This window comes from Zingiber officinale, chromosome 9A, assembly GCF_018446385.1.
Source record: "Zingiber officinale cultivar Zhangliang chromosome 9A, Zo_v1.1, whole genome shotgun sequence".
Lineage (NCBI taxonomy): Eukaryota > Viridiplantae > Streptophyta > Magnoliopsida > Zingiberales > Zingiberaceae > Zingiber > Zingiber officinale.
Window position 1 is genome coordinate 26,619,905 of NC_056002.1, and position 26,384 is coordinate 26,646,288.

The window sequence follows — 26,384 nt, forward strand, 5'->3', positions numbered from 1 at the left end:
ATCATTTTAAAAAAATAATAATAATAATCTAAGGATCTTACTGTATTGATGAATGATATCCCGAGTCGATTTCTATACTACAGCAATCAATTGGGGTAAATGCAAAGGAGTAAAATGGATATAGGATATGTGATTTGATAATTTTAAAATTTGGATATGCGATTTAGATTTTTTGAAACTTCATCTATTTGGTAACTTGCCGAATATATAAAAATATAATAATTAATAAATTTGTATACTGTTAGTTGATAAAATTTTAATAAATAAGTTAATCATAACCTAAATTTTAGTAACCAACTAGAGAAAAAGGATACTAATCATAGCCCAACATTATTGCGAATATGAATCGACAGTACTAGGACATAACATAGTTAAATATTTAGGTTCCAGCAACAAGAATTCTAGTTATTACATTTACAACATGGCTACAACATTTCCAAGCCTGTAAGAGGCAACTCATGTCAGGTGTGTTTGACATAAGTTTCTACAAGCATTTCGCCTAGCAATATGAATCACAATACCGGGACATAACATAGATAAATATTTAGGTTCCAGCAACAATGATTCTAGTTGCTACAACATGGCTACCACATTTCCAAGCTTGTAAGAGGCAACTCACGACAGGTAGTGTTTGACATAAGTTTCCGCAAGCATTTCGCCTAGCAAGACTTGGGCTTCGGTGCTCAGATGCAAGTGATCAGAATTCAACGGTAAGCCCATGGCATCCACACACACAACATTTGGCAGATTAAGTTGCAGCTGAGCCTCCCTTACCACATCTATGTAGGGTTTGTCACCTGATGCAATTGCAACCTGGAGGCACAAACTTGAGGATTTAAATCCGTATAGGTTTCGTCATGTCATGTCATGTCATGTCATGTTGTGATGGCTTCATGTATGCTGAGGTATTTACAATGAAGAACCAGATCAAAATTTTGAGTGCAAAGGATAAATCAATTGGTTCAACATCGAGCCAGATGGAACCTTAAAAACTATATATATTGTTCCAAAACAGCGATACAAACTTTATGTCTGCACCGCTTGAAGATAGCATCACAGGTAATTGATTCAACATTAAGTCAGAAAAGAAGGTAGGTGCATGTTAAGGGCAGTCCTAGCTAGCCGTGAAGCAGGGCTTATGAGTTCTGTAATAAATTTTAGAGGTGCTCAAGTGCAATAAAGAGTTCCATAATCACAACCATCAGTCAGAAAATAGAAAATGCCAATGTAAACATGATTTAAATGCACTTTGAGTCACTTGATCGCGTGTTTAATAGATAGAACTTACAACCAGTGATGCAATTTTATAAACTCTGCATGAATTTATTTGTACTTTGAATCAGATCAGAAGCTCCTCACTGCCTGTGATCGATTTAGGTTGGAAGAGGATTTTCTTCTTCCACATCACTCTAGCACAAAGAGGAAGAACACTCCACTTAAGGAGGACAAGGTTGAAGACCTAAAAGTGGTGGCATCCTAAAAGAAAAGGAAGGAAACTCTAAGGTTGTGTCATTGCTTCCCTCGCCGTTCTTCTTGCATCATGAGTAGTTGATTTGACACTAAGTCAGATAAGAAGGTACATGTTAAGGTAGGTGCATATCAGGGATCGGAACATGGTATCCTAAAAAGAATGGGAAGTGCTTTCAAAAAGAGAAATTCTTCACAAAACAAATTCTTCTTTTCAGCTCAAGACATCTCTAGAAAATTTTTTAAAAAAAACAGAATTTTGTTGTAAACATCATTTGTTTACCAAAAATCCTGTTCTCACTGAATACCAAACTTACACTTGATTGCCTAAATGGTTAGCAGGTCAAACAAGAACAGCTAGATAATGTAAGTCGAAATGATTTAACTAGTAGCTAGATAAAAAAGTTCTAGAGATAATACTTCTTTAGTTTCTCTTGATGTGTTCAATCTCTTGCTTTAAATTATACCAAGAACAGTGATTCAGCAAGATTGAGCAGAGTAGATAAACAAACAGCTGCAAGAAATAATAATTTTTTATCTGTTAAATTTCTCACTCGCTTTAATGGCAAGAAAGCGATTTTGGAAGATTGAAAAGCAGGACCAAAATTGACATGGTTCGATAAAGAAAATGCAGATGAGCCAGGAACGAACTTGCCTGGATGAAGGGCAGAGAAGGCAATTGGAGATCCGACCGTAAATCTCGAATCAAGCTCTCCATTTTCGCCCCGTACGCCTCAGCAGCATCGCGCGACGACGTGTCACTCTCCCCCTGGTACCAAAGCACGGCCTTGATCTCCCCTCCGCCGCCGCCGCTCCCCTCGGCTGCCTCCCGCGCTCTCCGCACCATCTTCTCGTAGAGATGACACCCGCGCTCCCACTCCCTAATAGGGGTCCCGCCGATGGCGCAGGGGACCAGGCCGATGACGGCGTCGGCCGGGAGGCGCGGGAGGAGGGCATTGGCAAAGGCCATTCCGGGTCCGACGCCACACACCTTGGCGGCGTCGATGTCGGCGTGGAGAGGGTCGCGGGCCTCTTCCCACAGCGATGCGGCGGCGAAACGGAGGACGGAGGGATTGGGGCAGCACGCCGGGGGCACGACGCCGTCCCAGCGGCGGTGGAGAACGCCGCCTCGGCCAGACATGTTGCTCTGCCCCGACAGGATGAAGATCTGCTTCCCCATTCTCGAACGTTGACGCCGATCGATTCGATCGCTTCTTAAGCAGAATTCAACATCGCTTCGCATAATTTGAGACAAACTTATTTATTACTTTAAGTAAACTTTAATTATAAATTTTTTATTCAAATATATAAATTTGTATAATCTAAAATTATTAAGAATAAAAAATAATATAAATTTGATGAAATTTGATAATAGTTTAATTAATTTATAAGGGCAATAATGCTCTTAGTTGAGCTCCATAAAATGTTTGGACTAGGGCTGTAAACAAGCTGAGCCGAACCGAGCTTTGGGGTGTTCAAGCTTGTTTGATAAGATAACCGAGCCGAGCCGAGCCGAACTTAAAATGAACCAAGCTTTTGAAATGAGTGTTCAAGCTTGGCTTGGTTTATTTTTTATGAGCTTGAGTTTGTTTGAAGCTTGGCTTGAGCTTGGTTCGTTTAGATGTTATCAAGCTCTCAATTCGAGCTTGGCTTGAGCTTGGTTTGAGCTTGGTTCGTTTAGATGTTATCAAGCTCTTAATTCAAGCTTGACTTGAGCTTGGTTCGAGCTTGGCTTGAGCTTGGTTCGAGCTTGGTTTGAGCTTGGTTCGTTTATATGTTATCAAGCTCTCAATTCAAGCTTATTTGATTGTTTGAAACTTTTAATTGTTTGATTGATTATTAAGATTGATAATTTAAATTTATTTATTTTATTTTATTATTTATTTAGCATATTGAAAAGAATTTTATTAATAATATTGTTCGTGAACATTGTTCACAAACATTGTTCACGAACGTTGTTCACGAACGTTAACGAGCTGAACACATATGTGTTCAAGCTTGTTTGTTTAGCTTAACGAGCTGTTCAAACTTGTTTGTTTAATTAATCTAATTTATATTAAACGAACATAAACAAACTCTTACCAAGCCGAACACTAAGCTTGTTTACGAACGTTTTGTTCATTTATAACCCTAGTTTGGACTCCACTCTTGATAAAATTATTAATAAATAAATTTGAATACAATTAAAATTTGATTCGATTCAGATAAATAAGTTTGCCATTTTTTTTTAATTAATTTTCATCTCTTTCTTATTACAAGTGATCCTCAAGCATGACAAAGATCAATAAATTACCATATTAAGAAATCCTAAGAATGAAACTTTATGAATACATCTCAATAATAAATATATTTCGTTGACAAAAAATAAAACTTTTCCTATCAAACTCATTAATATGCCTCAATCAAAGTGGCCAGAAACCGATCTAGAATCCATAGAAAACTTTTGGAACAATTCAACCTTTCACAATTAAACTGGATCTAAACTAGTTTACTAAAAGATCAGATACATAAAAGAGATGATACAATTCAATCTTTCAGAATCAATAACAAACGTCTCTAGTTTTGATACAACTCAAAAGTAGATTGATCTGAAAAGAAATGAGGATTTCGATCGAAGAGGGATGAGAACAAGAACAAATGCATTGTATTCTATTGTGCAATCTATTCTTTTAATAAATATTTCAAATAGAAATATAGCTGTGGCAAAATGCCATGGGCTAAAAGGAGTCGGCATCGACTGTGGTTCTACATCAATGAACAATAAATTCCTTGGGAGGAATTCGGAATTTGAATATGTAGTCGGTGTATTGAAATCTAGTCGCTGTTGCTTGCTGTTGAGGTCAAATCCTCAGGTGATTTAACTTGTACTTCTTGGACAGAATTGGCTTTCACTTGGACAGGCCCAGCTGACACTTTGACAGTCGCTGTTCTAAGGAGTTGGCCGCTGAGAAGAAATCCGCGACGAAGTTCTTGGGTGATGATGCCTGCTTGAAACTCTTGGGATTCTTCCCTTGCAATAGCCTCATGAATCTTAAAAACAAAAGAGGGAAATGAGAAAGAAATTGAGAACTTTGACAAAAGATTAAACAAAAGGAATGTGATCCTAAGATTCAAGATTCCAAGGAACAAGCATGACTATTAAATGCAACGGTAAGCCTTCTGAGACTAAAAGTTGCACTATATGTGTTGCTTTGAATGAAAAAAAAAAGTGATCACAAAACAAATGAGTCGTCTCTGAAAAACAGAAGCGCCTACAATAATGATTCTTTCATTTCTACAACTAGTTTACTTCCTACCAGAGATTTTCACAAATTCTTAAGATAGTTGACAACAGATGGATGAACCTTTCATATGTCACGCCATTAACCATCAAACATGAGATCCTACATCTTACTTTCTATAACAATAATAAAAAAAAACTTACTATTAGCTAAGAGTTTGGCTGCTCGATTAACACATAGCATCCAGAAAATAAGTATTGTTGTAACGTGCTTTTATGAGAATTAGATAAAAACATGTTATTGATGGCATCTTAAGGAAGATAATCAATAAAACTAAACTACGGTTAGGACTTTAAAAAAATTGAAACTTGAAATAACAGTAAAGCACTAATACTATAAATAATTGCACCAAATTAAGAAACCATCTTCACTATCAATCTCCAAAAACACAATCTCATATGCACTAGTATTATGTATTTAATTAATATATAAAGTGCATGTCACTTACAAAACAAATATTTAAGTTAACATTCACCAATTATGTGCTACACATTAAGACTTTGTTTATTGTTACACAATCATAAGAAATTGTCTTGTTTAATGGAAAAATAATCACAAGGGTCCTTTTTTTTATCATTAAATAAACAGAACAAATTTCTTTCCTTCTAAGAAAAAAGAAGGCCTACTTAGCTATCAAAGTGACCTACTTGACTTCCAAAAGTGCCTGCCTAGGCAACTTAGGTACTCAACTGCCTTAGCAATATATAATCCCTTGTCTAAAATGCCTAGGCAGATTTATATAAGCCCACCTAGACAACATTTCAGAACACTAGAGATAAAGAGGATGAAGTAAAACAAAAAGTTGAAAATTTATGCTATAGTGATACTAAATATCTGCTTATTGCCAATGTTTTGAAAATTGTATATAAGCTGATCTGAGAACGCAGACGAATAAACCACCGGCGAATAGGCATAGAAGCCACCTTGGTCGCCAATTACCTAGTGACAATGGTGATTGGTGGGGAGATCGGCTGGAGCCTAGATAGAAGAAAATGAAAGAAAAAGGGAGATTCCCCAACACAGTCACTCCACACTCAAGTGTCAACGGAGGTGGAGGAATGAGAACGAAAAGGGGATGTTCGCGTACCTGACACTTGTTTCCTATGTTCTCCATGTGTCCCTAGATCCGCGCGATTGTTATTTATTTCCTAAAATAGTCCGAAATCCCGAGATCCGCACAATCATTATTTACTTCCTGAAATAGTCCGAAATTTCCAATTTTGAAAACTTGTGTCCCAATCGCAAAAGCCATGGCCGAAAGGAGCGATGTGGAGATATCGGTTTCCAGTTGATCTTCCCGAGTTTTTTGGTACGTCACAAAATGAGAATTTCATTGATTGGCTTAATGAAGTGGAGAGAATTTTTTATTATGAGGAAGTGCCCGATCTGTGAAAATTAAACTAGTTTCCATCATACTCAAAGGACGAGCATCAATATTGTGGGAGCAATTGCGATGCTTATGCAGACAAGGCAAAGCCAAGATCACAGAGAAGATGAAAAAGATGAAAAGTCATTTTCTTCCCTTTGGTTACACTCAAACTTTGTTCTAGGGACGATTAGGTTTTGCCATGGAAAACGATAGCTTCAATGTCCGAGATGACTTGGATGGATTCAAAGATGATTTAGAGGAGGAATTTGACCCAGAAGAAGTTAATGAACTTGACATGTTGCAAATAGTAGAAGATGTCAAAGCTTTTGATGAGGAAGACCTTGTCGTAGAGGATATAGACGAAGAAGTCCGTTCTTACAAGGAAGAGTCCCCTTGGCCAGAAGTATCCTCCGTCCCCTTGGCCACTGCTTGATGTCGACCATATTTTAGCAAGTTCTAATAGCAGAAACAAATGGTTCTGGTAGTGATTCCTCATAACAACAACGGTTGTGTTCTCGTCCGGCATCTGTTGATTATTCTCCTCAAACTTTGTCAAGTTCTTCCAGAAGCTTAGATAGTTTTGAGGATCAATTTAATCACGTTGCTTTATCTCCTGACCTATTTTTTCAGAGCATTCCTTCTTTGCACTTCAAGAGCGGAGTCGAAGAGGCACAAAAGTTTCTACCTAGCAATGATAAGTTGGGAATTAGCTCAAAGTCTAATTGTGTTTCAGCATCTCAAATGCAAACAAAAGACGGTCAGCTGTTTGATTTCAAGGCGGGGGCAAAGAAGAAGGATCCTTTGATTAATACTTCTAGAGTTCAAAAGAGTACAAATAGAGAGGACCTGGACTTGATCGAGGGCAGGAGCAATAAACAGTCGGCTGTGTTCTCTGAAGGGGAGGTCAGGTCGGAAAATCTTCAATATGATATTGCTTGGCTATTGAGACAAACGCTCCAAGAAGATGTCTGATCTACACGAGGCAGTGCAGAATGAAGCGAACAAAATTTCCCAAAATGGTTTGGCAAAAGCTTCGAGCAGTGACAAGTCAAGAAGAAAGAAACACACAAAGGAAGAGATACTGGATAAAACGATCGCACTTTTAAAATCTGACCTTCAGCTTGTGGAGGTGACAACAAATCAGGCCTTGAATAGTGAGAAGGTAGCCAACTCAAATATTGAAAGCCTGACAAAGCCAAAGAAAAACTTGGAAAATGAGCTAGATATAACTGGGTGTAAACTTGACAAAGCTAACAAGGCAATGGAAGGCTTGGCTTCAACACTGCATGAAGTATCCACACAAGCACATGTAACACAAGAAAGATTCTTATGTAAACAAGTAGAGGTCGAGGATTCCCATGCTCAGATTGAGGACTTGAAGATGACTATTATGAAGAATCAAGAAAATCATGAGGAAACGTTGAAGAAGTCCAAACATGAGCGTGTCTGACTTCAAGATGCTCTTGAAAGATTTGAAATGGTGATTGAAAATTTTGTATCTGAGTAGAACTTGAAAGCTCTTGATTTCTTAATTTCTATTCAAAGATCAAAGGAGAAAATTGCCACGATGAAGACAGACATGGAAAAAATAAGTGACTCTGAGAGTAGCAGAGATCAAGATAATGGCTACAAAAGAAGATGAAGTCAAGCTGCTAGTAGATTTTGCCGACTTGTTACAAGAGGATCTTCCTCCTTGGTTACCATCTGGCTTTAAACTCAAGCACAAGTTTTTTTAACTAGAGGCAACTGATGCAGAAGGATCTAAAGATTTTATTTTTATTTTTTAGAATTATTTTCCTCTTTTGCATTTTGAGTCTGTTTAGGATATTTTAGATTTTTAGACTGTTAAGAATTTTTCTTTTCTATTTTTTTTCCTTCATTTACAAGTTAGGATTTTAGGTATATATAAGCGTCTTGCGTCTTGTTAGTTGATGTTTAAGGGGAGAGTTTTTTGGATTAATAATATTTTTTGACATTGCCCCTTTATTTTCTTATTTCCTGGTATTCTTCTAAATCAACAGGTTTTACAATCATTCGTAGTAAAACCAACAGAGTCAATACAACCCGTAGAATAATCGCTATCCCGTCCCGTGTCAAATGCATAACACATGCAATATGTGAGGGCATATTAAAGAAAATTTTGATAATCTTCTATATTGACAAAAATAAAGGACAGCCCGATGCACAAAGCTCCCACCATGCGGGGTCCCAGGGAAGGATCCATTGTACACAGTCTTACCCTACTTTTTGCAAAAGGTTATTTCCAGGATTCGAACCCGTGACCTTTTTGGTCACATGGCAACAACTTTACACTGTTGCGCCAAGGCTCCCCTTCCTATATTGACAAAAATATTTAACATAAATATGACAAAGTGCACAAAGTAAAATATCCAATCAATTCTCCCTTTTAAAAAATAATATATGTAATTATACAATGTAAAATAGAATATGTATTATATAATAATTATGATTGATGATGTAAAATATATAACGAAATTAACATGTATATACTAGAGCACTTGTAAAACGAGTGTTCAAATTAATACTTACAAACACCCAAAACTTAACTTATGCAAGTGTTGTCACAAGAACTAATACTCTCATGAAAACACATGATAAAATCCCTTATTATTCAAAATATATTACTCATACCCGAGTACGAGATTCCAAATGTGTGTGGATCCAAATGTGTGACACATGTATTTTTAAAATTTTAGACATTACCAATTGTCACATGGTTGGTGTCAGAGTGTTGATAGTCAACATAGGTGCAAACAAGTAGCTCAAGAGTCCAAGTATCATATATTTGAGAGCAAGTAATAATCAATATGCAGGTTATTTATTTGGTTTGGTTCAACGCAAACTTGTTCAAACGAACCACAAATTTGGTTTATTGTTTGTCAACATATGTGGGCCACACATGTGGTAGATGCAGTAAGTATTATTTGATTTGGTTTGATCAAGCTTTGTTCCAATAAAGAACAATTTTCAAATTTCAATTATCTGCATATGTTGATCACATATGCCACATGTGGTCAAAGAAACCATATATATGGCCGCATAAACCATTTGATCCTCCATGTCAAGGTCAATCATAAATAAGGGACGAATAAGCTTTATGTAATGTGGTTGTCTGCAGCATACACCTAGTCATTTCCATACCCACTTTTTGAACAATGACAATGCATGAAAGAGAACTACCAAGAAAGGAGGTCAGCAAGGCGCTTCTTGGCCAGAAGAAAAAAGCTGTAAATGTCAGTAGTTGATTGGAGAAGAGAAGTTAGTATGAGTAGTTAAGATTTAAGAAGAGTGTGGAGCTAGAGGGAAGACTACATACATTGAATGAGAAACTCCATAGAGAGGTTTGAAAAGACAAGAACTCTAACCATAGAGGAAATTTCGCTATAACATCAAGTTGAGAGGAAAAATTATTTTATTCAAAAGTCAGCATTTACGAATATAGATAAGACCCTAGACATTTGCACATCCACTTTTTTAAACGATGATAAACATCTGAAAGGAATACTACCAAAGAGGGCCCAATGCATGCCCCCTTTGGTTGTTGAGGGTCACAAGGAAGAAGAAAGTTGAGATTAGCAATAGGAGATTGGTGAAGAGAAGTTAGTTCTTGGTTGAAAAGAGTATAGGAGAGGAGGGGAGATTGGACTACATTCAACTAGATGCCTTCCTCAGGAGGTATGGGAAGACAAAAATTCTATCCCTAGTGGGGAGCCTCCTATATAAGTGCAAAGAATGAAGTTGATAGGAAAATTTATCTATAATCGCAACAAGGTATACATCTACATACATGGGACCTTGACATGGTACAACTAAATATCCCATTTGAGACTAAACGGATGCTAACTCTTAACAATAATCAAATACCACCACATATCATGAAAAAATGGAGTTTGTTTATATGACAAACAAAAGGATGCATCTGTCACTTTAGCAAGATATTTATATAATAAGAAGCAAATAATCATTGTTTCTAGTTGAAGTTTCAAGGGGAAAAAAAGAACACATGAAGAAATCTCAAAACCTTATTAAGTTTCAATGCATACAACAACATTCTGGGACTTTTAATCAACTTATTAATTATGTTTTTCCAAGGGCCACATGAAAGGGTCAAAACTTTATGCCAAGTATTCTTCCCCTGTTCTTCCATGCTTATCATGAAAATAAACAAGCAAGCAAAGGAAATCTGAGAAAGGAAGCATTTTGACAACTTACAGAAGGATCAAATGGTTTGCCAACCGTCTCTACTACAGAGACGCCAAAGCTTCTCATGACCTCCACAAACTGCTTGTATATGCCCTGATAGCTAAACTCAATCTTCTTTTCCTTCTCTGTTTCTGGCTTTATCTCCTTTATTGTCTTCTCAAAACTGTCAACCATAGGTAATAAACTCTCAATTACATCCCCTCGAATATCTGATGTAAAGTTAAGGCGGTGCTTCTCAGTTTTTTTTCTAAAATTCTCAAAATCAGCTTTCAGCCGGAGATATTGGTCCTTGTCAGTTGCTAACAAAGTTGTTATCTCTGCAAATTTTGCAGATAGAACAGTTTTCTGATTCTCCACAGCACATATTAGAGTTTCAATTTCTTGAGCCGTTGTTTCATCTCCTGCTATGATAGCCTCCTTGTAAGCTTGGATAAGACTCCCCATAGATGGCAGGTCTTTTTGATTGACGCTTTCTGATATCTGGTTCTCTTCTTCACCACTAATTGTCTGGAGAAAATTAAATCAACAATAATCTAATAAGTTGTTTCAATACGTAGGATTGATATTATGTAATCTGGAATTTCTAACATTTTTTGGCCTAAAACACGGAAAAAAATCATGAGCTTAAAACACTGTTACACTAAGCACAATAGTTGGGCAGCTATGACAAGACGACCATTTAGGAAGAAACCAACTAAGAACAAATTCAAAACAAATGAGACATTTACTTTTATTCATTGATTCTGCAGTTAATTATTAAATTAGAAGCAACTAAGCTCCCAGCACTTGGCTAACATAACTAGGCTACTTCAGCCATAACTTAAAATCAACTACAAAAAACCAAAACCAAACTTGCAGAATTATCCATGACAAAAGCAACTTTGGAGCATCATGACTGAAAATATTCAGCACAGAAAAAATCAATTTTTTTTGCAGTATATTAGATTCAAGAATCGATTTAGACGGGGATTAAATAATTAAATTGATGAAGGGGAAAAACAAGGGAGAAGAACGAATATACAGATACATATTATCAAAAAGAAAAAGTAGCACCTTTGAGGTTGAATCTGCGACATTGACGTGCCCCTTAAATGATCTCCGAGGAGGACAGGAAGAGATGAGGGATGTGGAGATCGCTGAAAATTTGGCGCTAGGGTTCCGGCGGGCAGAGATGGATGTCGATCTGGAGGTTTTGAGAGATTTTGAGGAGGTCAGGGGGCGGAGCGAAGGGAAGAGGGAGTGGCTGGCAATTGCAGCCATGGCGAAGAACGATAGGCCAGCGCACACTGCGGCTTCCGAGGGTTTCTCTCCTTCCTTCTGGAATGCTCTTCCATTTTATCGAGATTATAATTTTTAAAAGATAAAAAACAAACTATTTTAAAAATTCTTTAAAAAAAAAAATTAAATATAAAAAATAAGATCATAAATTATTCTCGATTTAAAATCTCTAATATGAATTTAGAATTTATATAATATATTTTGGTACTTGATAAACATTTAATTAAATTATATTTAATTATTTTAAAAAATAATATTATATAGTTTTTTTTTCATTTATCTTGTTGTGTTATATCATCGTATTTTTGTAAATGATTGTGTTTTTATTTTGTTCCTTCACTTGAAAATTTTGTTAAAATTCCAAAAATACCATGTGAAACTTACATTTTAAATAAATAAAAATATTTTATTTAATATATTATAAAAATATTTCAATTGATTGAAAATTTGCTAACAATATTTTATCATCCAAATCATGTATCTAGTGAATTCTCCATTCTAATTGACTTGCATATTAATCTATTGAAAGATAGATAGACGTTAAAAAAAATGATTAATTAGATTGGGTAATATTGAGCCTGAAGTGATTGGTTTGGTTCCATAAAGGTTTTCCATCGACTCAAGATAAATCGAAAAGCACAAGCCAACATCTCTTAGTGTAAGTCTTAGTTAGAGGAAACATCCCAACAAATACGTCATATTAATCTATTGAAATATAAATGGAATTAGGTTGGGTAATGTTTAGCCTGAAGTGATTGGTCCAGTCCTATGGAAGTTTCCCACCAGCGTAGGGTAAATCGGAAAGCACAAGCCTAGCATCTCTTAGTGTAAGTCTTAGAGGAAAAATTCCTGCAAATACGACATAGTTGAGAATTAAACCGTGAGTACCTGGGAGACAACTGAAGACCCTTACCGTTGCACCATAGCCCCGGGGGCTACACAGACACTACAAAGTTACATGGATGACTTCTCAAAAGCATCTAGAACACATTGATCATATTATACATGTATATTTTAACTAGGGGTGCAAATGAACCGAATCAAATCAAATAATATGAAAATATTGACATTCAAATTCGAGCTTAAGTTTGATTCGAAATAAAATTCAAGTTCAAATTCGATTCGAATTATTTAAACTTTAATTCGAACGTAATTGAATTTTAGCTTGAAATGACTTAAATTTGAGTTCGATTTGAATTATTCGAATCTTAATTATTCAAATCAGAATCATAGTTCTACATTTCAAAAATCAATACTCTAGTGATGTTAATTCAAAATAGAAAATAATAAATGTATAATGAAATTAAACAAAAGCTCACAAGTGACTCGTGAACACTAGAACAAAATATGATAGATTTGAATTTGGTTCGAAAGATTGTTCGAACATGTTTGAGTTCGGTTCAAATTTGATAATTTTGAATACTAATCCAATATTATTTGAACTAGATCGAAAAGCTCACGAGCCAACTCGATTCGTTTACACCCCTATTTTTTGACCCTCCTTGATCCATCAAGTTGATTTAACCAAACCACCTCAATGAATCTAAGATGGTTAAATCGTCAATGTGAGAGCATGGATGAATTCCTATGGAGAGTGAAGGCACAAAGGATATTTTGCATATATAACAAAGAGAGTGTGAGCGCAAGGAGCATGATTTGAAGAGAAACCTCTTAACATTTGTGGAACAACAAAGATATTCAAATTGAAGTTTCTTAGTAACAAGATACAATGTCACATGATACATTTGCGAAGCTACCAATACATTGCAAAGCTACAATTGAGTAAGTAGGCCCTTATGTCGGTTCTAATCCCCACAATCGATCTTAGTTTTACTCCAAAGAAGTATCTAATGCTAGTGTTGATGGAACCTTCATAGATTCGGAGGGGAAGAACATTGTCTCGTCTTCTTACTTCGTCTCGAGGAGATTGTAGAACACTTGGGGCTTCTTGTAGCTTTTGATGCAAATTGTCTGCCATCAAAGCAACCAATTGAAACAAAAAAGGTAAGGGATCTATTGGGAACAGATTAATGATACTTTGTTGATCACTTTATGTAACTACTTGAAAGAATCCTTTTTTGCACTAGTGATAAGCATGAATCAAGATAGCATGCTTATTTAGATCATAAAATTGTCTTCTACCTGCATTGCAAATGCTAAATGGAGTAGAGTTGCTTCCGACCATGGTCTTCCGATAAATTGTAGGCCGATTGGTAAGCCTCCCATGTCATAGCCGACCTATTAACTCAAGAATTTAGCATACAAAGCAGCAAAAACAAAAGAAAATCCAATAGAAGATAAAAGTTAGTTAAAGAATCAGACCATGACAGTAATTGCAGGCAATCCAAGGAAGTTTCCTGCTATGGAGTATCTCACAAGTGCGGCTGCAACAAAGAAAAAAGGATGCTAAGTTCTTCAGCATAGCGAAAAGAGAGAAAGACAGAAACTAATTCAAGATAAGTTCTTCAACCTCCATTTATGTAGTCGAGTTCACCGGTGCTCAAAGCATCACTTAGTAATGGGTATGCAGTAACACTGAAAATAAAGAGAGCAAGCTTAAAATACTTGGTGTCAATGCAAACAGTGGCATCTGATTGATAATGTCACTGAAGGTAAAGCTCGATACCCTGTGGTCGGTGTGACAATCACATCAGCCTTCTTAAAAATCTCTCTATGGAATTGCGTTTGTCGGTTCCTGTAAGTACATGAAGAAGAATGTGTTAGTTAGCATTTCAATGTTTCAGCAAACTAGCATTGTATCAGATGTGAAACTAGAAGTCACTTGATAACTTGATATGGTGCTTAATTTTCAGTTACCTGATTCTTTGTGCATTCAAATAGTCTTTGCTTGTGAATGAACCATAAACGGAGAGCGCAACTCGTGCATCCCAGCCTATTTCCGCATGATCACTACCTTAAAGCAACCAGCTATAAAATTAGCTTGAATGAAAAATCTGAGAGAACTGGGTTAAGCATTTTTGTGTGAGCTGATTACAGTTTTGAGAGATGAGGAGCCAATGAAGCAGTGCATTCTGATCCAATTGTGACATAGTGAGCAAGCCTCATCTCTTCGATTTCGGGAACGGTCACATCCAGAACCTTTTTTCATAGAGGAACAAAGCAATTTACGGTTTCGGTATGATGAGCTTATTCGATACTAAGTAATCTCATTTGGAACTAGAACAGAACTCATTTGTGTGTGGAAAGTAAATATCAGCATTACCTTCCATCCATACTGCTTGCATAGCATACTTATGGCTCGGTCGCAACAGTTCCTTACATCAATTGTGCTATCATTAAACCACTGTTTGACAAAGTTCAGATACGAACAATCCATATGAGAGAAACTATCAAACTTAACTTTTAAAAACAAATCTATGTTATGTATCAACCTTGGAAGATTTGGCTAACTTTATGTCGGTGAGGGGCTGCGCCGAGTTGAGTAGGGGAAAGTTGAGCGAAGGCTGAAATCAGAAGGAATGTATAAGAGGTTAGATTTTCTGTCTCAATCTATAAATTTGTAACATAAAAATGTAGCAAATTATCATCTTCTCACTTGTAAAAGTGTTGGTCGATTTGGAGGATCACTACAAATAGCAGCATAACTGGAACAAGAATAGAACCAGTGCTAAGTTTCATCTCATAACAGATGAAGGGAACTAGAAAATGCATACAAATTTTTTCACAAAACCGACGTTAAAAGAGCATCCTCGACGGTCGCTGCTAATATTCCTGGCATTCCGACAGTCCAATTCAATGGAAGAACCCTGATAAAACAATGCAAATGCATTCAGATTTGGTACAAACAGCAAAGAAGACTAGATAAGGCTATGCTGTTACCCTGAATTCGATAAGCGACTTGAAGTTGGTTTGAATCCAACAACACCACACAAAGCTGCAGGCATTCTCACAGACCCTGAATAGTTGGATTAAAAGTTTCAAATGCAATCAATCATCAAGCACTGCATTGAAAGAGGAAGCTAATTAACTTCTTACCCCCTCCATCGACTCCGAGAGCAACAGGACACAATCCAGCACACACTACTGCGGCCGATCCGCTAGATGAACCTCCAGAAACCTTGTTGATGTCGCAGGGGTTCCTCGTAGCGCTTTGAAATTGAATGCAGAGAAAGAACTCAGATTGCAGTTTCAAATTCAAATTCTACAGCTGTGCGCCCACAAGGTGAAAACCCAAATTTAAGAGCAAGAAAACAAGAGTGAAACATGGAGCAGCTACCCGTAGTGTGGATTGATGCCACTGGTCCCGGCTCCAAGCTCATGCATGTTGGTCTTCCCCACAAGGATGGCACCACATGACCTCAATTGCCTCACACAGCTTGCATCATCAATGCATGGCCTGGACTTGTGCAGCCATGTAGTCCCTCCTGCTCACCAATTACCTGTCATTTTCCTTTCAACCATTCTTGAGAAGAATCAGACACAAACTTAGAGACTCTACCAGTTGTAGGATAAGGCAGGCAGTCGATCTCATCCTTTATCGCTACAAGAATTCCATCCATGATCGAAATTGGAGCTCCTATGGCAGATCCAAATGCATAAGTTAGTCTGAAACAAAGATAAAGTGAAATCTATGTATATATCTCACAAGTAATTCAGTTAAATTCTTAATCTATGTACATGATAGGTTTGATCCTTTTGTCTTTATTGAATTTCAAGATATGGTGAGTTTAAGTGCCCTTTTGTAGAAACATAACATGCCATTGATTTCTAGTCCTTGGGAATATTTGAAGCAATTCAATGATTGAGACACAAAGGAAATGGGATAGACAATTATTTATGTTGGTTGGCCGGTCCGTTTCGATCATGTAAACTATTTGAATACCTATTTGGAATCTTTGTGCTGATTCTTCTGCCTGCCTGATAATATCATCAGGGCTGAAGTTAATGAAGAAAGCCATTTGGAGTTTGGGATCTTCGGACTCTTTAACAGCAGCCAAGAACCTCTTTGCAACCTTCAAATGCATGGCCATAAGGCTAATCACTGAATTCATGTTCAAGAGCCAAAAACAAGGAAAACTAAGATGAACACAAAGTGGTGAGACGGCAATAATACTGCAAGAGGAGTCGTTTCTCCTGATCTGTAAGCTCTCGCGAAGTCTCGGATAGTCCAACGTCTGAATTGGCAAGGTGAACCATGCAAACTGGATTCCAAACTTGCAGGAAGGCAGCCTGCGGCCTCCTGAACTCGTTCGGCCGGCGACAGATTAGGCTTAACTGGGCTAACGCTTTGCTCCGCGACGTCTGAAAATGTCACCGGCGGCCGATGAGAAGACGGATGAGTTCTTAAAAGAATTGCTTTCAGAAGACATTATGAAATTGACCTTGGTTATCATGATCAGGAACGAAGAGCGGCGGCTCTTGAATTACAGCGTTTGAGACGAGCTGCAGTAGAAGGACGATACTGAGTGAATCGTTCAGAAACTAAAATTTCCGATTGAAATTTATTCATACCCTCTGAACTTTGTTGTCCTTCTTGAGGAAGTAGATCACGACGGGGCCGAGGATCCACGACTCCAGAATCCACACGAATATCTTGACGAGAAGGCCAGCCACTCGCGGAGCTGCAGATCGAAATTAAGCTTCTTCCTTGCAACTCCACCAATCGAAGAAGAAGAAGAAAAAAAAAAAAGAAGAAGAAGAAAACCTTTGACATCGGCAAGGATATAGAACTCGTCGCTGTTCGGGCCGAGATCGACGTCGGCGACCGGCCTGTAGCACTTCCCGGCGTCCCTCAAGATCCCCATCGCTGAATTGCCACCAACAAGTAGATCGACGAACTGAAAGAGACTGCCACAGCACTTGCTCGGCATGTGCCGAGGTGCGTACAGATTTATAGAGGGTGGTTAAATTGCAGTGCAGTGCAGTGCGGTGCAGCCAAAAAGCGAATTGTGGAGTTCTTGTGAAGGAGGGAAGGGAAGGGAGGGAAAAACAGGGTGGTCCTAGTTGTCGTCGTTTGGATTATTCGTGAGTGCAACGGTAAACCATCTCCTTTTTCTTCACGTCGAGAGCTGGAGTTGGGCAGGAATTTTGTCTCCATTTGAATAATAATAATAATGTTAATTATAAAGTTGCAGAATTGGCCGCAGTGGCTGATTTGATACTGTTCCTCCTCCAGAGCATGGGAGCTTCCGTGATCGGCAACCCAAGGCCGCAGCTCGATCGATCGATCGATCGATCGATCGGTTTCCTGCCGACTCGTGTTGCAAAACGCCGAACGGAGCAAGTTGGCAGTGTGCGGGATGGATGCGAGGATCCGAATCTTGACAAGTTTTGAGGGGCCCGCACACCCACCGACCTTGGAGGTGGGGGATTAATGGGGGTGGAGCATCACTCAGCGGCCATTTGCTTACTAATAAAAACGGCCATTTAAGGCCTTTAGGTAGAACTCTATAAACCAACCCATTCTGTTATAGTAAATTATAGCAGGAGGTGAAATTTGTCTCCATTGTAATTTTACATAGTCGGTCCTATGATGATTTATAAGGAGATAAATTGAAAAATTATAATTGACTAATGCGGAAATGACTTTTTCTTTAGTTTTGCTGAGATTCAATGTTGTAGTAAATTGATGATTAGATTTGAGGATGGAATGAGTTTTTTTGTTTTAGATATCAAAATTGACCTTTTACTTTATTGTAATAAAGTTATCATGATACTCCTGTGGGAACTAAACCATCCCATTCTAGCCAAACTTTGTGATATTTAAATTTATTTGATAAATTGGAATGATTGTTTCAATTTGGGTTGATTTCTTTTATGAGTTTGAGCTGACTTGAATTTAGTTAGTTTAGTTATTATAGAGTTTGCAATTTGAAATTTATGTGATTGTTTGAAAATTTTATAGTATTAAGCTTATAATATAAGAGTGTAAGCTTATATACTTATTTAAAAAGTTTATTTAATTATTCATGATATTGATGAGAACTTTATTAATGACAATTATTTAATTCTTGAATATTACTCATAAATATTATTTACAAATTTTATTGTCAAATATTATTTATGAACAATAATAAACTATAAATTTTATTGTCAAATATTTAAAAAGTTATAACTTTTATTGTCAAATATTATTTTATTCTCAATTTTTTTATTTCTTGTGTTTTTTCCCATTCTCTCCTCGCCAAAAAGCTCACTGTGTGCCAATCGTGCCTCCTCACCGCCGGCCACTCATCGGCCGCCTGCCCCTCGCTGGGATTCCGGTTGGATTGTAGCTAGAATCCTGACGATAATCTGACCCAAATCTGGCCACGATTGCAGTCGCTAGACTAGTGGCCGAATCGCGGCCGGATTTCAATCGGATTCCGACTGCAATCCGGCTGCAAATTAGCCGAGGTTTGGCAGCGACCGGATTCTGACTGCGATCACATTGGATCATGGCTCGAATCCAACAGTGATCGAGTTGGATCGCGGTCGGAATCCATGCCGCGATCTCTCAAGGGTTCACCTTTCTCTCGGTCTATAGTTGGGGTGGGTCCAGGCGGTCGCCGACGGTGGGAAGGTGGTCGGGCAGGTGGCTTGCGGCGCGAGGAGGAACGGTAAGCACGATGAGTAATTTTGGCAAGAACTAAAGAAAAAAAACATTATTTTTAAAAAATAAAAAAAAAATGACATGAACTCACCAAGAGGGCAGTCCATAGCGATGAGTAGAAAATGATATGTAGCATAGTAACCCTCTCTAGTTATATATATATATATATATATATATATATATATATATATATATATAATTTAAATACTCTAGCTATATATTAATTGATCGACTGCTTTAGCTATTATAGTAATTTTAACAGAGTTAATAAATAATATTTTAATATAAAAATCTTTCATATGCAATAGTTTTAATTAAATTATTTTTTAAAAAAATTATCGAACTGATTTACTTTAATAATGAGTGTTGCTTTTAAATTTTCCTTGCCCTTGTTTCCTTGAGAAGTTACGATACGATGCTTGAGCAAGGAAAGGAAAACAGTGATTGCAAACGTGTGACCAACGTGGTGACCCTCAATGAGGCCAAGCTGTTGTGTGTGGACTTTGTTGTATAAAAGTTACTTCAGAGAAAACTTCTGCCATGGCGAAAAGTATGGAGTTAACTAGAAAACGCAAATTAATTAGCTGGCTTCATTGTTTTTGTGGCCGATTGAGCGGCAAAGGTGTCGGTCCGATCGGCTGCCCTTGGCATTTTACGGAGAGTTGCGGTCTAATTGATGCTCGGCAAAATGTGTTTGCCCGTTTGTGGATTCTTCTAATTATCTTATGAGTATTGCTCATAGTTGGTCTTGTTAGGGGCAAGGATACTCCTAATTACTTTAAGTTAGATTTGGGTACTTGAATGCACGCGGAGCTTGTGGAACTTGGTGAATGGCTCGGAGGTCTGTCTTTGTTGATTATGGATTTTGTTAAACATGAAAGGAAAGAGAAAATTGAGATGAATGAATTATGAATTTTGGGCAATAGTGATGATCTATCCGAGAGTCGAAACGGTTGTTGGTGGACTCCGAGTTGGAGGATCCTGTAATTACAGTAATGTCAATACCGAGCAAGGGAGGAGTTCTTCGGTGATGACCCTCCGACGCTCAAGTCAGTCACCGACGGCGTGGAAGCAATAAAGCGAAGAAATATAGTAATAGTGTAGCTACAGTGAAGATTAACATATTTCCGTTGAAGCTTGGGACCCTTTATATAGGGCTCCGGGAGCGTGCGTGCACGTTCTTCGAGACATGCATACTTCTCAAAGTTTTTCCTGAAAAAACATGTCAGGAAAATATCTCTGACAACATATCTTAATGACCCGAGCATATTTTTGACGTGTTAGTAGAAACTTCCGTCGTACGATCCACTGCTTGACCATGCCGCCGACCATGCCACCTGTCAGTGGCACGGGCTCCCAGAAGGATATCATGGATCTTCCTTTTGTCCATTACTGGGTAGAGCAGATGAGCCGCTCGACCAACCATCAGTCGTCCGCACGCTGTTGTTCTCGGGTCGAGCAGGATGACCGCTCGGCCAACCACCTACTGTCCGAGCTCTGCTTTGAAGGTAATGTGCTCGATCGTGTCTTCGCTAGGCTTGTTCCGAGGTACATCCGACCGGAGCTGGTCGCTCGGTGTGTGCTCCGTAAATATACTCTGAGCGTCAAAAGCTCGGTGTATGGTCGAGGTATGATGATATTGAGTCAGAACTTCTTTATCCTAATAGGGGCGTTAACCTTTGACCTTCACCATAGTAATGTGGCAAAAAGGCGATTCGCTCGTCCCCGCCAACTCGTCCCTAGGCCAACACGGAGGAGGTAAATCACGGGTGGCTATTAGCCATTAGTGCAAATGGCCAAGGCATGAGCGAGGTTATACTCGGTCACGCCGAGTTTCGACCCCAAAATCTCATGTGGCAACACTCCATGTCTTAACCATCGCACCGCCCCGAGGAGACACCTTCACCATAGTAATGACCCTGAGAAAGGTGGACCCTTACCACCGAATCAAATGGATTATGCAAAGTTATAGATTTGGACACACCTGAGAACCAACATTGGGATGGGCATATGCCACGAGAAAAGGATTCAAAAAGTCCTCGAAAGTGTCGCTAAGTGATGATGAGGATATCACATGAATTAGCAACATGTGACTATAATAAAAATAATTAAAATAATTATTTAAACTTGTTAGTTTATTCTCGACAAAGCGCCCGTGGCCTAATGGATAAGGCGTCTGACTTCTAATCAGGCGATTGTGGGTTCGAGTCCCACCGGGCGTGTCAGTAGTTTTATACTATTTGACTTTTATAAATCAAATTAACGAGAAGAAAAAAGGATCGCAGGATCAACTACAATCTAAAAAAGGTCTTCGTAAGTTTTTGCTATCCTAATTATTTATTTATTTATGTGTCTCTTATAAATTAAATTAGCAAGAAAAATGAATCTCATGATTCAATTAAAATCTGAATTATAAAAACAATAAATCGACTAAATTAAATCGATATTGGTCTCGAGAGTGTGAAATGGGTCAAGTTGTATGTGACTGACCCAGTCTAATTTGACACAATCTGAATCATGTTTGGCAGACACAACAACCGTGTCATGGGTCAAGCCGGATGGGGTGGATCAATTATTTTTCCAACAAAAAATCAACAATTTGCAATTTACAACCAATCAAGATTCAAGAGTATTTTAGAAAAATAATAATAACAACAAAAATATAAACTACTGTGGCATTGTTTCTTCAGATTGCTTATAAATGTGAAATTTATTTTACAAGTTTGGTTCTTCATATATTTTGTTGGCTTTACATACCCACTTTTCATCTTAAGTTTACGATACTTTTTGTTCCATTTGGAGTTATTAGCCATGAGCAATATTCCATTACGATGTCTTATTTGCGATGATATATTTTTCAGTATTTTTTCCGTTTTTCCAGTAGTCTCTCCTTGAAACTCATTCAGATTGAAAAGGCAAAGGCTAGATGGAATGGTTCACTTCTCTTTAGAGTCATTCCTCTATTTGGTTGGGCATCTATTCAACTAGAATGAAATCCAGCATTTCCTCTTGAATCGGAATCAACATTCCCCCTCACACCTAATAAAACCCTGTCCCTATCCTCCATGATCATACCTTCTATCGATCAAACCCTAGAAGATCTCATGCTTCTCCGCAGCCTACCATATCTTGGTGAGGGCCATCTCTTATGTGACACATTCAACTGACCATCAAGTTCTTCACTTCTTTTTGTTTTTTCTTTTTCATTTTCTTCTAATTTTTTCTCCTCTTCTAAATACTGATATGGTTGTAATGCAACATTCTCGTAAGTTGCTTGATACCAATCTGTTGTGCTTCACAACAATGCCTACCATGGAGTACAATCTAAGTTATTGTGCTAACAAATATTTTTATAATTCTTTACAGTGGAAGTGAAGTTCACTATCAACTAATCTGGAATATTGGTGGATCGCAAAGTTCGGCAATGATACAACACAACATGGAGGATCATCAAAATACAAAAACACCTAGCACTTCAAAAAGATGGAATCCAATTTTTTGTGACAATGAGATGGTTGTGTAGTGAGCAAATTCGGGCCCTTTTATACCATCCACCAAGGCCATAAAAGCTTTCTCGAAACCCAAAACACCAAGATTGCCTTTTTGAGCTTGTTTACATGCACAACCAAACATGAACTTCCTTGCAAAGTAAACGGCAGTAACCTAACTTGTTAACACAAGCATTCTGCGAAATCAAATAGTCCAAGCCAGTCATCCAATCACACAAGACAGTGCCCGGTCAAATTCTGATGCTCCCAGCAAGTACTAGAGAAATGTTAAAAGCGAATACAAGACAGCATGATACAGAGATCGGAGGCCAAAGAGAACCATCTTTGCATTTAGGATTAAGAAGGCATATGGTGGTGAATCTTAACTACTTTGATTAACCAATTTCCCTCCTCCGACTGCTTGTATGTCGATTCGTGTCTCTCCGGTGCTTCCCCTTGCCTAACTCTTGATGACCATACTCTAAGTTGCTAAGCTCTTCACTGCTGCTATCATTGTTATCATCCTTTTGATGGTAATGTCTTCTCTTTCTACTACTACCATCACTTGTATGTCGACTCATGTTTCTCTGGTGCTTCCCCCTGCTTGACTCTTCATGACCACACTCTAAGTTGCTAAGCTCTTCACAGCTGCTATCACTGTTATCATCCTTTTGGTGGTAATGTGTTCTCTTTCTACTACTACTTTCATGTTTCCTTTTTCGATTGTCGCTATGTAGATCAGATCGGGATGACCTGTACTTATTATAGTCTGCCCTTTTAGAGGGGCACTCACTGTGCTGTGTGTTGGAACCAAGATCCTCTGGACCAATTCCTTCGTAATGCTCTTCATCCATACTAGGCCTACGACTTGCCTGCTCACAAGTTCCATTGTATCGTTCTTCATTGAAAGTATCCTTGTGACTAGACTTCTCACCTGACAGGCTAGTGGATTGGTCATCACTAAACTGTCTGTCGTCATCAGTGTAGTCTGAAGATTGCACATCTCCCTTTTCATGAAATCTTGATTTATTCTCTGCATACTCAATGGAATAATTTTTCCCTCTCTTTCGCCTCAGCGAGTATTCCTTGTGTTTCCTCTTATGCCTTTCCTGATCATCATAATAGTTATCTTCGTATTTATGATGGTTTTTCAGAGAAACCCTGTTGTTCTCCTTGTAGTTACCTTCAGCAGAATCACAATTTCGCGTTCTCCCACTCTTGACAAATTTGCCATGTCCTCTGTCTCTGTCATGCTTTTCAGTTAAAGCTGCATATTCTACTCTCCTACTACTGAACTGCTCTCTCCTGATTGAACTATGACTATATGGATCTCTTGTAGTATCTGACTCTTTGGTAGGAGAACCACCACTGTCAGACCTTCGAGAGTGGAACCTAGTATTAAAATAAAAATAAAAACTTAGCTGTGGTCAAGCAACTGCAGTAAGCCATGAAAAAAAAAAATAGAGAGAGATTTAATAGGTACAACATAAAAGCATGCAATCATTCTCTTTGATCCAAGCATGCCTACTCATGAAAGGATCCCAAAGGACAAAAGCAAAACGAATCCAATAGCCCCTCTATAAACTATTGTGTCAGTGTTATCGAATTACTTCCCTACACTATAAATTATGATTTTTTTAATCAAATAACTTCTTTGTTACTAGACATGAAACAACATACCTTTTTTTGCTTGGTGTTCTATCTGAACGCCGAAACCTCTCGGATTCTCGGTAATCGACCAGCTTGTCATACTGGCATTCAGTTGAAGTACCAAACAAAGCAATCATTCTTTTAATCCAGTATTTGGGAGGAGGGTTATCCCAATCCGCCCATTCATAATCTCCTCCAGGGTTGCGGAAGCAGTGAATGAAATTGCATGCAGTACCATGGGAACATGTCTGAATAAAGTAATGGAGATATAAACAAGATGAGTCAACATACTATGACTGTTCAGATGAACTAGAAAATATCATAAGTAGCCAAAAACATTATTATGATAATGACAGAAAACTTAAGCATATGTTTAAACATCAACTATATTGCTTCTCCCTTCCTAAAGAATAGTAATCGTTGGACCAACTAGTCACCATACTCAATTTTAACCGATACTGGTCATGACAGATGCTTACAACACATGACTAGTTTAATGCAGCACACAGCTGAGACAAATATATTTTTTCCCATGCCAACTCGGGTGTCAATATTTGCCATAGATGCAGACCCAAGTATGATAACAGTTGTTTATAAAAAACATGAATATATGATCAATAGGGACTTCAAGTGCCTATATACACAGGTTCATAACAGGTGAGAGGTCAAGAAGGTGCATAACTTCAAGTGTCTATGTACACAGGTTCGTAATAGGTGAGAGGTCAAGAAGGTGCATACTGCCATATTAGGTAGTACCCACAAAAAATTAATCCATAGTCAGAAAGCTATGTTATACGAAAATAACTTCAGCATGTCCCTATGAACTTCTTAACGTTTTATGTGTGGCACTAGTGGTAGACTGCATCCATTATGATAAAAATTTCTTAAATGTTTTATATATGCCACTAGTGGTAGAATGCATTCCTTATATGCTGTCTTAGATATAATAATAAATAATGAATAATGAAAATATTTATATTCTTTATTAATAAACTTTAACATATTTATTTACAACTTTCCTATTGCTAAGTGACAGTTATGCTAATAATGAAACAGTGAATGGTAACTATAAAGACATATTTGTGAGGTCAATTTGTAGGGATATGATATACAAACAAAATTTGTGGCAAAATACAAAAATCAATCATTGATCTAGCTTATAAGTGATATGATGTTTGCTTCTATAGGGATGTGCGAAAAGATAAACACATTGACATACCTTAAACTTTGACTTCATGTACTCACCACATATAGCAACCTTCCATCTTGCAACACTGACAAATTCACATGTCATCTAATTCAACAACCATGTTAGAGCTTTGACAGTTATGTATCAGTAAGAATACAAGATTGGGTACAAAATTTATTATTTTCCCTGATTTTTCCAAGGAAAAAATATAGAAACTATCCATACATGAGATTTGAAGCCAAATGACTTGGCAAGTACCTGCTTTCCAGCAAAATAACGACCATTAATATTATTATACGCAAGTACAGCCGAATCCAAGGACTTGTAATGCACATATACATTCCCACGCAGATGATAGGAACCATTATTGCACACCTAATCATAGGAATAAAAATTTAAGAACTTGGTTGGTTAAAATAACATTAACATGCAAAAAGTGCAATTTCTAAACACTAAAATCACAGAAATATTTATAGGCATTAATGTGACTAGCAAACATGCAGAATGCAGATGGTGAAGAATCAAAAGGTAATGAAATTCTCAAAAATGATATCCAAGTGTTATTAAGTTACATATGTAGAACACTGTGCACATAAGATGGACCATTTTCAGGATTGTGAATGGATTCAAAAGCCATAAAACCACTATTTAGTTGCACAAAATGGAGAAATCTCCTTCAACAATATTTTTGTTTGGTATTAAAGATCATAAAGAAATGATAATTGAACTAGGAGAACAATGTTGCAAAATTGCATCCAGACATGCGTCAAAAGTAATTGCAGAATAGTTTGCATAGATGGAATTAAATATAAGAAGGGCCAGAGCAGGAAAGTACAGAAACCACCGACCAAGACACATATTGTTAGGCATTAGCAACACCTTTTTT

At 37.6% G+C, this 26,384-nt stretch overlaps 4 protein-coding genes and 1 non-coding gene across 7 annotated transcripts; 1 reads left to right on the top strand and 4 right to left on the bottom strand.

The window, feature by feature from the left end:
• Positions 1-356: 356 nt before the first annotated feature.
• LOC122021931 (probable carbohydrate esterase At4g34215) lies at positions 357-2,720 on the bottom strand. Its single transcript, XM_042580116.1, has 2 exons — positions 2,123-2,720; positions 357-813 (listed from the first exon to the last, which is right to left on the bottom strand). The coding sequence occupies exons 1-2, from the start codon at positions 2,708-2,710 to the stop codon at positions 616-618; spliced, it is 786 nt and encodes a 261-aa protein (XP_042436050.1). The 5' UTR covers positions 2,711-2,720; the 3' UTR covers positions 357-615.
• A 1,251-nt stretch (positions 2,721-3,971) lies between these two features.
• LOC122020318 (protein GrpE-like) lies at positions 3,972-11,680 on the bottom strand. Of its 2 annotated transcripts, XR_006122190.1 has the most exons (4): positions 11,395-11,680; positions 10,351-10,848; positions 7,232-7,303; positions 4,362-4,497 (listed from the first exon to the last, which is right to left on the bottom strand). XR_006122190.1 is itself a non-coding variant. In XM_042578198.1 (3 exons), exons 1-3 carry the CDS (start codon positions 11,599-11,601, stop codon positions 4,282-4,284), a joined length of 921 nt encoding a protein of 306 aa, XP_042434132.1. In that variant the 5' UTR covers positions 11,602-11,678; the 3' UTR covers positions 3,972-4,281. The 2 variants fall into 2 exon arrangements, 1 of the variants encoding a protein (XP_042434132.1); XM_042578198.1 differs by lacking the exon at positions 7,232-7,303 and having other exon boundaries at positions 3,972-4,497; positions 11,395-11,678.
• Positions 11,681-13,296: 1,616 nt separating this feature from the next.
• Positions 13,297-17,834, bottom strand: LOC122021020 (fatty acid amide hydrolase-like). Its single transcript, XM_042579086.1, has 20 exons — positions 17,285-17,834; positions 17,092-17,201; positions 16,962-17,022; positions 16,694-16,881; positions 16,463-16,592; positions 16,079-16,156; positions 15,857-16,004; positions 15,616-15,728; positions 15,460-15,535; positions 15,315-15,386; positions 15,176-15,224; positions 15,012-15,083; positions 14,843-14,923; positions 14,615-14,718; positions 14,437-14,529; positions 14,246-14,314; positions 14,090-14,154; positions 13,942-14,003; positions 13,762-13,857; positions 13,297-13,590 (listed from the first exon to the last, which is right to left on the bottom strand). The coding sequence occupies exons 1-20, from the start codon at positions 17,448-17,450 to the stop codon at positions 13,528-13,530; spliced, it is 1,896 nt and encodes a 631-aa protein (XP_042435020.1). The 5' UTR covers positions 17,451-17,834; the 3' UTR covers positions 13,297-13,527.
• Positions 17,835-21,320: 3,486 nt separating this feature from the next.
• Positions 21,321-21,393, top strand: TRNAR-UCU. The gene has a single exon. It is a non-coding gene; the product is annotated as a tRNA-Arg (tRNA).
• Positions 21,394-22,486: 1,093 nt separating this feature from the next.
• On the bottom strand, positions 22,487-26,135 carry LOC122020321 (zinc finger CCCH domain-containing protein 16-like). 2 transcript variants are annotated; one of them, XM_042578203.1, is made up of 4 exons: positions 25,757-26,135; positions 25,529-25,583; positions 24,340-24,557; positions 22,487-24,051 (listed from the first exon to the last, which is right to left on the bottom strand). In XM_042578203.1, the coding sequence occupies exons 1-4, from the start codon at positions 25,879-25,881 to the stop codon at positions 23,055-23,057; spliced, it is 1,395 nt and encodes a 464-aa protein (XP_042434137.1). In that variant the 5' UTR covers positions 25,882-26,135; the 3' UTR covers positions 22,487-23,054. The 2 variants fall into 2 exon arrangements, with proteins under 2 accessions (XP_042434137.1, XP_042434138.1); XM_042578204.1 differs by having other exon boundaries at positions 25,529-25,603; positions 25,757-26,128.
• Positions 26,136-26,384: the final 249 nt, after the last annotated feature.